Below are 12,132 nucleotides of genomic sequence, written 5' to 3'. Positions count from 1 at the left end.
GGGACTAATGGGCCAGGCACTGGTGCGAATGGGGATCAGCAGTCAGAAATCCCTACACCTTCAGGTAACACTGTAGACACCTGTTAATCCCACAGTATACCCCAGTTCATAGTGGGTTGCAGTGAGATACGGAGGAGAGAGTAGAAATGACAAACTGGCACTATGGCACGGGAACCCTCTAGGGAGAGAAAAGTCAGACCTAGACTTGGAAGAATGAAAGTATAGAGCAGATTCCCAAGATCTCAGGCATAGCTGATGAGCCAAAAGCTAACACAGAAACAAACCCAAGGGTGAATGTTAGACTTGACCCAGGGCCTATGGCATCGTAACACTGACATCAAGAGGGCTGAGACTGAGTTCTTCTGACATCTTGCCTTGGGTTAGAGTTGATTAAGGAGGCTGGTATGGAGCTTTGTCAAGTAAAGAAAGAGCCAAGGAGCTAGGAACTGGAGAAATCTGGTAATAGAATCTATGTTCTGTCTTTAGAAAGAAAAGCATTTGAACTCTGTGTGTATGTGTATGTGCACATGCACATTCGCATGTGCCAGTACTGGAGCTTGAACTCAGAGCCTGGGCACCGTCCCTTAGCATAGTTTGCTCAGAGATGGCACTCTATCACTTGAGCCACAGCTCCACTTTTGGCTTCTTGGTGGTTAATTGAAGATTAGAGTTTCATAGACTTTCTGTCTGAGCTGACTTTGAATGATGGTCCTCAGATCTCTGCTTCCTGAGTACTTAGAATTACAGTCATGAGCCACCTTGCCAGGTTTAATTGGTTCTTTTGATTCACTCAACAGGTCTGATTGGGTTTTTCATTGCTTTTGGCATTGCCATGGGGAAGATGGGCGAACAGGCAAAGCTGATGGTGGAGTTCTTCAACATATTGAATGAGATTGTAATGAAGTTAGTGATTATGATCATGTGGTAAGTGCACTTGTTCTTACATCATTGTGCTGGGATGTGAGGAGGTCTTGGGGTCTCCAGAGGAGGCTAGAGCCTTCTCAGCAGGAGAGAGTGCATGTGTATGGATAAAATGGCCCTTTGCAAAGATGTTGAGATAGGGATGGACATTTCTTTCTTTGAGCTTCCTTTAGAAACATGACCACTGAGCAAATCGATGCATCACCTATGTTCTTTGCTCTATGTGTTGAGAATGAGTTTTATTGTTTAACATGTCTTTCTTAGTTCCAGGCTGTTATAACCAAGTATTGTAGACAGGGTGGTTTATGCACAACAGAAATTTGTTTCTCGTAGTTCTGAAGGTTGAAAGTCCGAGGATCAAGGTGTAATGTGGTCAGGTTCTAGTGAAGGTCCTCTTACAGGTTGTAGAAACTAACTTCTCACTGTATCCTCACCTGGCAGAGAAAGAGCAAGTAAGCTCTCTGGAGTTCTTTTTACAAGGGTACCCTTTCAGACTGTTTCAGCTACTGTAACTAAATACCTTAGACTATTCTGGAGCTGGTGGCTCACACATGTAAACCGAGCTGCTTAGGAAGCTGAGATCTGAGGATCATGGTTCAAAGCCAGCCCAGGCAGGAACGTCCATGCGACTTTAACCTCCAATTAATCACCCAAACAACTGGAACTGGAACTATGACTCAAGTGGTAAAATGGTAGCCTTAAGCAAAAGAGCTCTGGGAACCATGCCCAGAAGCTTCAGGAGTGGCACAAAACAAACACAAACAAACAAACAAAAAGAAACCACCTTAGACTGGATAAAGAATGCACCATAGAAGTGTATTGTTCACAGTCTGGGGACTGACAGGTCCAAGCTCAAGGCAGTGGCATATTTGGTGTCTGGAGAAGAGCTGTTCCTTGGAGATGGCTCTTTCTTTTTTTTTTTGGGGGGGGGGGGTGGGCAACCAGTCCTGGGCCTTGGACTCAGGGCCTGAGCACCATCCCTGGCTTCTTCCTGCTCAAGGCTAGCACTCTGCCACCAGAGCCACAGCGCCCCTTCTGCCCATTTTCCATATATGTGGTGCTGGGGAATCGAACCAAGAGCTTCATGTGTAGGAGGCAAGCACTCTTGCCACTAGGCCATATTCCCAGCCTAGAGATGGCTCTTTCTGTGAGTGTTCACATGATAGAAGAAACAGACATTAATCCACTCTCGAGGGCTCACCTCCCAATGGCTTATCTGCCAACGCCACTACACGGGATGTCGAGTTTCAACAGATGAATGATAGAAGGAATATCAGGGCTTCATTCTCATTCCCTAGTGACCTCTGAAGACCCATGTGCTCATATGGTCCCATTGCAGGTGGGGGAGTGGGACTTCAGCATATGAATTGTGGAGGTCAGACAGACTTCATGTACCTTTTGAGATTGGCCAAAGGACAAAATCAAAAGAAGAATAGTATTCTGTGATTTGTAAAATTGTGTAAAATCTACACCCAATGCACGTATGTAAAGTTTCACTGGCACTTAGCCACACCCACCCATTCATTTTGGCCTCATTGCAGTGGTTGCTTTCTTGTTAATAATGGCAGAGTCAAATAGTGGCCCCTGGGATTGTTGAGCCCCTCAACCTAAAGTATGTGCTATCTGGCTTTTCAAATAAAATCTTTGCATATCCAGACATTGGAAGGATAAGAGACAATATTAGAAACCCAACAATAATTCTTACAATTTTTATTAGAGGCAACAAACTGAAGCCAACACACCAAGGACATGCAATGACCCAGGAATGGCTGCTCCAACTGTCTGATGTCTAAAATAGTGTCTTAGGCTTTCTTCCCTGCAGAAAATAAGAAAAGAAGTCATTGTTAGCCCATGAAAGCAAAAAGAAAAATGAAGTTGCAGAGGTTATATTTAAGGTATACAGTGAGAGGGGTAAAAGGGATGAGGTTGATTGGCATCTGTAGTATGCATTGTATGGAAATGTCACTATGAATCCATAGTGCAACTAATCCCTTTGTGCAACTAGTATAAGCTGATTTAAAAAACAAACAAACAGAGAAAAGGAAGTGTAAGTGGTCAGTCTCACCCTCTGTTTTTACAGAACACTGTAGTCTAAAGGCTACAATCTGGCTTCTTTTGCTATTATCATGATCATTCTTATAATAAAAGCTATCAAAGCTATCATTTACTGATTTGATTTTACCACCACAAATAATGGCAGAAGCTTTTTATCTACCAAATGTAATCCCAGCAAGCCTGAACAGATGAAATGATTCTTCCCCTTTTACAAAAAAAAAGGCAACTGAGGCTCATTGAAATAAAGTAACTTGGCCTAAGGTTATATCACCAGAGAGCAAAAGTTGGAGTTCATATTGGCATCAATCAAAATCCTTCATACATACAGGGGTGAGTTTCACTGCAAGTGCATTTGTAGTCCATGATTCTGAAATCTTGGCTAGGTCATTTTCAGTTCTCAGAAGTCTCTAGTGTTTTCATTTCTATCATAGCTGTATCAGGAAGCTTTTTCAGGTGTTTGTTTCAGATCCCTGGACTGGTCTCACTTTGACAAAACAAACCACAATTAGACCAGGCATTGTCTGCAGTCTCTTTTCCATCGGAAATGTGGATCACATAGTCCCAATCTCTCCGTATTCTTTCTCCGCCAGCCCTCCTGTGACCTTACCTCACCTTTCTATGTACATCTTCCATTGGGATTCTAGCTTCCTTTTCTTCTCTTCCTTTCCTTACTATCTAGCCCCAACTTAAATAGGCAACAATCTGTTTTTGTTCTATCTTCAACTCCACAGAACCAAACATAGTGATATGTTTGTAGTCACTTGTTAACATGTTAGGAATAGATATGGGGGTTGACTGAGGGCTACCAAGTTTCAGATCAGGAAGATATTCTTCACAATGACATGAACCAGACCTGGCTTATTCAAAACATTGCTATATATACTTTTTGTGGATATGCCAGTCCTGGGGCTTGAACTCAGGGTGTGGACATTGTCTCTGAGCTTCTTTTGCTCAATGCTAGCACCAAAGCTCAATTTCTGGATTTTTGAGGGTAGTTTACTAAAGATAAGATTCTCACAGACTTTCCTGCCTGTGCTGGCTTTGAACCATGAACTTCAAATCCCAGCCTCCTGAGTAGCTAGGATTGCAGGCATGAGCCCAGCTTGCTTTACTGTATTTTTAAAACATAAAAGATATGCTTGTAAAATAGCATTTTATCTTTCATTATAGCACTGATTTTTCTGTTTCCTAGACAATGTTTGACTTCTGAATAGTTCTTTTGCAGTCCCAAATATCTTTTAACAGTCCTTCATATCCATCTGAAGTCATATATATATATATCCATAACAGCCCTTCATATCCCTCTGGGAGCTTAATTACCAATAATACATAAAGAATAATAGGATTCTTGCTTAAGCATTAGAATCTGCCTGCTTCCTAGTTTGTAGCAGAAAGTCCATCTTTGCTCTAAAGATGCATTTCGTATTTTTTAGTATCATGCCAATGGCATGGGATATTCATGCAAATTTATTCCTGCTTCCATACTGACATCATTCCTATGGAGGCCTTGTAGAAAGGGAAATCTTCTAGGAAATTCAGTGAGTCAGTGGGATTAAAGCATGACCTCCCTTCTCCCCAGGGATGAAGGGTGTTTGCAGTAAGAACTCTCACATTCTTTGAAACCCAAACTCCTGAACTTTTATTATGATCCAGGGAGAGGAAGAGCTGCTGAGAGGCAGGAATGAGTCCTAAGGACTGATTTCCGACAGCTGTTCAGTTACCTCATCTAGTCGAATGGTCCGGAGGGCGTTGTGTGACCTAAGACACGTTCCCATCATTCCTTGGGCACCTCAGCGGCAGCATCCTTTAATAAGGATGTATGTGAGCAGGCTCTGGGTAAAACAGCCAGCCACTCTCTAACGGACCCCTCAAAGCAGAAACAATTGTTTTTTGTATTCTTCTCTGTGTAGTAATAAGAATGGTAATAGAAAAATATAATGTCGAGAAGATAATAATTATTGTTATCATTAAATGATAACTTAGAGTTATTAAATTCCTGATATAGGTTCGGTATTAATTCAATTACTTTATATGAACTGTCTCACTTATTATTAAGAAAATGATAATGATTATGAAAATACAAAGAAGATTTAATGTAGGGTGGGCAGGGATGGTGGGATGGTGAAGACCTGAAGAAGTAGGTGTGAAGAACTGAAAGGAGAGTATTCCTGGGGGAAAAAAGGGCAAGTGGAAGGCTTCTGAGGATCAGAGCAGAAGTGGAATTGAAGTGGAGTGTGAATAATGGACGAGAGATGGTGAAGTTGGAGAAATGGGCAGGAGAGGGGATCCCCAGGGCCCTGAAGGCCACCTGGTGGTTGGGGTTTTATTGCTTTGCATCAGGAAACTCCCAGACGCTATAGGAACTGATTTTTACTCTATCTTGATGGGAAGTTCTACTCTAAATGGGGTACCTCAACAAAAGTCATTCAGGATAGCTGAAACACTTATCCCTATATGGACTGAGAAAAATAAGCATCAGCTTACTTCAGGAGCTTGAGTAGAGGCAGTGCTGTTAGGTTATTAATGGAATGTGTTTTTAACTCATTATTTACTTTATCTTTCAGTTCTGAGTTCTACTACACTATTGATGGTATTAAGACATGTGTGCAAGAGCAAGAAAGTCCATTGGCTTACTTCCACTAAAGTATCTATCCTACCATAGATAGCAAGCTCAAAAATCTCTTATTAATTATATTCATTGTAAGACCTCAGAGCCAAGGAAACTGGTTTTCTAAGGCTAACCAAGTGATACTTGAGTTCCATTTATTACAGAAGAGGTGTTTTAGTCCTTGAAATATTGATTTTCAAAAAGATCTGAATTACCTGGAGGTGAGGAGGATATATAATATAAAAATCCCACAACTAACTCTTTCAATAAGTTGTGTTTTAAATGTTCAGAGAAGTTACACCTTTGGGTTCCTCCCCTAAGAATATCATCCGTTAGTCTGACTGTTGGCCTGTGAATGTCTCGAGTCCTGTATAGGTTATCATGTCCAGTTATATGCTTAGATCTAGCTTCCACATAAGAGAAAAAACATGTGCTGTTTGCCTCTCTGAGCTTGGCTTACCTCACTTAGCATGATTTGTTGTAGGTCCACCCACATTTCCCTGCAGATAACACAATCTTATTCTTCATAATGTATGAGTGTGTATATATATATATATATATATGTGTGTGTGTGTGTACATACATATACATATATATACACATCATATTTTGTATGTGTATCACATTTTATTATCCCCTCTGGTCCATGAGTGTAAAAAGATACAGATTGAGTTCTAAGTGGGTTGTGTTTGTGGAGTAGGAAGTAGCAGAAGGCAGGGTATCTTGGTGGGACCTTTAGGTTGACAAGGGCCAGAGCTCATAGTGGGTGAAGACTAGAATAGAAAGAAAAAGACTTGAAGTGTCCAGTTCTGAATAGATCGACAGTGGCTATATGAACAATTCAGAGCTGAGAACATAATTTATGGACAAGAGCGAAGCCCCTCCCTCCTCCTGGCTCAATGGTTAGGTTCTTCTCACTTAGAAATGGGCCCAACACAGCGACCCAACAGTATGTAACTAAAACCAAACAACTACTCAACATATAAAGGTCAAATATCGACCTCTCAGTGGAATACAATAGCTCAAATACTATGTATGTATGTTCATATAAGACTACTGTCGACATATTGTCTAATATCGACATTACATTTAAAGCCCTAGGCGAATTTTCTTGGGCTTGGCCACGTGGCTACTGTATATGTTCTTGATATATTGTATATTGTATATATGTCTACCTGACCTAGAGAAGGGAAAGAAAAACAGGGCGTAAGATATCACAAGAAATCTACACACTGCCCTGCTATGTAACTGTACCCTTTTTGCACAACACCTTGTCAAAAAATTTGTGTTCAATTAATAAATAAATTAAATTAAAAAATAAAGAAATGGGCCCAACAATCAATTTCTGGCCTCCCAAGTAGCTAGGTTTACAGGCATGGCCAATCATGCTCAGCCTTGTGGCTTGCTTGAAAAACAGTCACAATGAAGTAAGGGCCCCCGAATGACTCATAGTACAAAGGGTCTGTCCTTGTCCTAATTAATGCTCATTCTAGTTCTGGAGGCCAAGGCATTGGAGTTAGCAAGAGTTCCTATTTCCTATTATCCCTCATAACAACTCTGACCTTGGAATAACTGTCCATTTTCACTGGGGGCTCATGCTTTCCCCAGCAAGCTTCGTGTTCCAGAGGTAAACTTTTGCCTCTCTCTTTCTCTACTCAAACGTACTCTCCTAGACTCTCTGAAGCTACTATTCCCTGGGAAAGAGCTTTGAAAACATTTTCTCCCCATTTTATAAATTGCTTGACCCAGAAAGAAAAACAAAGTAGGGGGGAGGGGTAGGAATATTGAATGGTGCCCCAAACAGCTCATCTCTCTTTTTGTTTATTTCCCATGTATTTTTAAAAGGGTTATTGGTCTCTGGAAAACAACTGAGTCTCTTGGTTTATAAAAATAAATGCTTTTTGGCTTTATAGAACGGTGCATTCTATTCAGTTATTCATAATCTCAGGGACAAAGTACTTGGCCTTGAGACTGCCCTACTGATTTATGAGACTCTAGTCACAGCAGGAGAATGTAAAATGGAGAGAAAGACCAGGGTGCAATATGACAGAGGGTTGGTTTCAGAGTCCCTCATGTCTAACAAAGCAGCTCCAACTGTAACCAGCCTCAACACCAGGAAAAAGACAAGTAAGGTTCAGGTTTGAAGCTCTACATGGCTATATGAATGCTCTAATTTACTTTCAGACAAAAATAAATTCTTTTAGGACCAAGTTCTCTTGAGACACTATCTTGCTCATAAAAACATCTTCCCAAGCCAGGTGCTGGTGGCTCATCACTGTAATCCTAGCAACTTAGGAGACTTATATCTGAGGATCACTGTTCAAAGCCAGCCCAGGCAGGAAAGTCTGCAAGACTGTTATCTCTAATTCACCACCAAAAGGCCGGAAGAAGCTGTGATTCACATTGTAGAGAGCTAGCTAGTCTTGAACAACAACAACAACAACAAACTCAGACAGCAAAACAAAAAACAAAACAAAACATCTGCCAGTGGGCAGCCTGTGAGATGTTTCACTCAGACTCCACCCAGTAAACATGCCCGATGAGAGGATCTGTGTGTGAAAACAGACCCTAGAAGGGATTCTTTTGTCAGGAGTCAGAGGACTAATGGTACCAACAGGGGTGAGTAAAAACAACAACAACAAAAAATTAAGCCAGTTAACACACATGCAAGTTCAACAGTTGAATCGTGATGGCAATCTAGTGAGAGTCAGCCTCTCTTAAGTAATGACGTCCTTGTCTGGAAGATGACAGTAAGCCACTTCACAAGATCTCATACCTGAGAAGTGACTGGACCTGTCCATGCCTTCTGCAGTTGTTTATGTCTCCTCTGCTCAGTGCAGCTTTTTCTTAATCCAGGAAAGGGCTCTGTCCAGGAGCAGTGGTCAAACCCCAAGTCTGTTTAGGCAATAGTCTCTTCCCTAAACCCCAATCCTTACTGGGGCCCTCACTAGAGATTTTATTTCCTCCATAGTGTTTCTCACAAATGTGTTTGTAATTTTTAATGAGGTATCACCTTTCCCACAGATGCAGTCAGAAATGATCACAGGCTCAACCAATCATGCCTTACAAAAACACATTGGATCAGGAAAATAAAAAAAAAAGGCAATGTTACCAAACATGCATAGACAAAATACTTGTCTAAAGAGTGGTAACAGAATAATTGACAAGCTCTCTATAAAACAATAATACTATAGAAATGGAAAAAGATGTTCATGTGGGTTGAATTGGTATATGGTAACATATCTGCTTATTTATAAGGAGCGAGGATTGCTCAGGAAATGGAAATGGGTTGGGGACTACCCTCCCACCCCACCATCCTGAAGTTTCAAAAACCTGAGATTGTTCTCATCCTAGTTTTGTGGTTTGGGCCTGATTGTTTCAAGTTTTCAAACTACAGTGTGTTCCTTTTCCAAATAAGAATAAAGATGCCTAGTTTTCAGGGTTGTGGTATCAATTAAGTGAGGTTGAGAGTGTGTCTCTTGCCATAGCTATGGAACACAATGAGTGGTAGCCAGCATCCTTGTTAAAAGTAGGAAAAAATACTTTCAGGCTTAGAAGTCATAAAACCACATTTTGCTAAATGTACTTTTTGGCTTGGATGTTTTTCTTGTGAAAAAACAAGCTTCCTTTCCCTTTGTTCTATTTCTCCTTTTCCCTCTCTCATTCTAATAGTGTCTCTATTTTTCCAAGGTGAAACAAATATAAATTTACAAAACCCAGGTATACATTATCTCTAAATTTCTGAGAAGGTGCTGAAGAACAGAGAAATCAAGCACGATGCCCAACCTGTGTGTCTCAACTTTTAACTTGGTAGTTATCTACAAGAGAAAAGCTAAAAGATGGTGACATTGTGTCTCCTTTATTCTCCTTAAACTCATTTTAGGAACAGAGTTTACCTTTGGACTCTTCATCAGAGCCTGCGTCACTAGATCCATAAAACAGACGTTAGCAAAGGCAGTTAGTCCCAAGTGAAAAAATAACTTCTATTGAATCATGACTTTTTCTCAACAAAACTCTTGGTCCAGATTTAGGTTGTAAATCCTATAATGATCTCTTAAATGATACATTTTTTTTCTTTTATGTTTTTCAGGTACTCTCCCCTGGGTATCGCCTGCCTCATTTGTGGGAAGATCATTGCAATCAAGGACTTAGAAGTGGTTGCTAGACAACTGGGGATGTATATGATAACAGTGATCGTGGGCCTCATTATTCATGGGGGCATCTTTCTCCCTTTGATTTACTTTGTAGTGACCAGGAAGAACCCTTTCTCCTTTTTCGCTGGCATTTTCCAAGCTTGGATCACTGCCCTGGGTACTGCTTCCAGGTAAAACAAAACAAAACAAAATAGCAACAACAACAAAAAATCCCAAAGAAACAAACAGCAAAAAACATTGTACTTCCTGCTCACCCCTTTGCTCTGCCACTTCTTGTTTCTTAAAATCCTCCTATCACAATGTGCATAGACATATGTATGTCTATATATGTATTCATTTGGATAAGAGTCTTAACATGTGGTACAGGCTGGCCTGGAATTCTCATTATTCCTGCTGGGAATGCAGGCATGCACCACCATACCTGGCTGTTAAAGTGTTTTTAGTAATCATTTAAATTTTCAACTAGTATGCTTTTGTAATATGATGGGTTTTTATTGTCATACTTCTACACACACAAATGTACTTTGAACAAATTCACTTCGTCTCATTCCTTTTCTATGTTTATGTATGTGTATATATGTAAATATATGATGCACTTCAAGCCTCTGAAATATTTTTAAGTGGTGAACATTTTGAATAATTTTGCTTCTTCTAGGAACTTCTAAATCTTCTGGTAAGCATGTTGTTGGCATGTAGCTATACTGAAAATATGTTTTATATTGAATTATTAGGTGAATATATACTATTTATTGTTTGCTACCTAAAGCTTGAATTTAGTTTAGTTTTAAACATTAGAGTTTAATGGAATGTTATTCAATTAATATCCCATTTGTGATTTTGAAAATGCTATCACAAAATATTATTCTTATTGAGATTTAGGTAAAAAAATTTTAAATAGGAGACTTAGCTGTGAAAAGGTAAATGGCACGGGAAGTGAGATTTTTAAAACAGAAGACAGCCAAACCTTTCAATCCATCGTGAACCTCTAATAGAGCATTCTATCCTTGTTTCATTTTTTTTTCAAAGAAGATAACAAACATCACTAGTGATCACCAAGTGACTGGCCAATGGTAAATAGCACAGTAATAAATGGAAAGATACATAACTTTAAAAAGTTTAACTAAAATGTTACTACCATTATCCCAGCACCTTTCAAGATGAGGCAAATATTAAAGAGATATAGATGGCATATCCAATCATTTCCATATGGTTTTAGTATTCACTTAAAATATGTTTTTGCCTGAATGTAGGCTTTCTTTTTTTAATAAAAGCAATAGGCCAGAAATCACATAGCAATAATGAACAGGGTGATTCTTTGCCAAAATGTCCACCAGGGGAAAAAATGCAAAGCCCAGGAACAGCCCACTGAAATTCTTTTTTCTGGATAAGATCATGAGAGGTGGTTTGCCAGCTTTTTTTCCATGGGCACAGCTGGTGTCCAGGAGCAGTGTGGCCCAGGACAGACTTCTGTTCATCCCCCTGACTTCAATGCATGCCACTGAAACAAATCTGAAAAGCCAAAAAGAATCTCAAGTATTTGACATTACTAGCAATATTTTTGAAGATGGTTCTATGGTCTTTGAGGCTGGAATCCAAAAGCAATGTGATAGTGTCCACTTGCCTACACAGGGAAGCATTGAAATTCCTAGTTTGGATTGATTGAGTATACATGTGGGTGTGTGGGTGTATGTATACAAATATATATATATATATATATGTACATATACATATATATGTAATTTTGAGACACTACCTGAAAGCCTGTCTGGTAGAGAAATAAGAAATATTTTCATACCTTGCCAATCATTTTTGGCAGTCTCTTTAATTGGAAAAAGGAATGAGACAATACAAATCCATATTTTCCAGTGACCCTGGGCTGAGAGCCCAGATAGTTGAAGATCCCAGCCACCAACCGATGCTGAGTAGCCATTTTAGGCCAGTTATGGCATCTGGCAATCTGTTAAATAGTCCCAGGAATGAGTAAGGGAAAAAGGATGAGAGGAGCAGAGGGATATTAGATTATGAAGATAGCTGGGGCAGCAAGCCAAGCACAATGGCATTAACATATCACCTGGACATGTGAGGTTTTAGTAATGAGACATCCTCATATTCTTTTCTCCTATCAACCCAAGATCTTACAGGAGGCTTTCCATAGAACCCTAATTTGTAATCACAAACAATGTTCTGCTACAGCAACTCTAGTTCCCCTAAAGTTTTTTTTTGGGGGGGGGGGTTGGAGCTTGTAAGTAGTTCATGATGCAGACCTAGTGATCTCTAACTTTGTAGCTTCTGGGTTCATTAATTCTGAGTAGGTCCTGGAATCTGCATTTGACTCAGATGATGGTCTTCTCCCACTCTAACAGACCATATTTTGCTGTCTGTGTCCAGCCTGGT

At 40.0% G+C, this 12,132-nt stretch overlaps 1 protein-coding gene across 1 annotated transcript in view; it reads left to right on the top strand.

The window, feature by feature from the left end:
* Window positions 1–12,132, top strand: part of Slc1a2 (solute carrier family 1 member 2) — a 134,265-nt gene that overhangs the window by 92,671 nt on the left and 29,462 nt on the right. Inside the window, exons 6-7 of the mRNA XM_048359797.1 lie at window positions 798–924; window positions 9,675–9,908. Coding sequence (XP_048215754.1) covers window positions 798–924; window positions 9,675–9,908 — 361 coding nt within the window. The remainder of the gene's footprint in view (window positions 1–797; window positions 925–9,674; window positions 9,909–12,132) is intronic.

This window comes from Perognathus longimembris, chromosome 13, assembly GCF_023159225.1.
Source record: "Perognathus longimembris pacificus isolate PPM17 chromosome 13, ASM2315922v1, whole genome shotgun sequence".
Taxonomy (NCBI): domain Eukaryota; kingdom Metazoa; phylum Chordata; class Mammalia; order Rodentia; family Heteromyidae; genus Perognathus; species Perognathus longimembris.
This window is presented reverse-complemented; position numbering and strand designations above follow the sequence as displayed.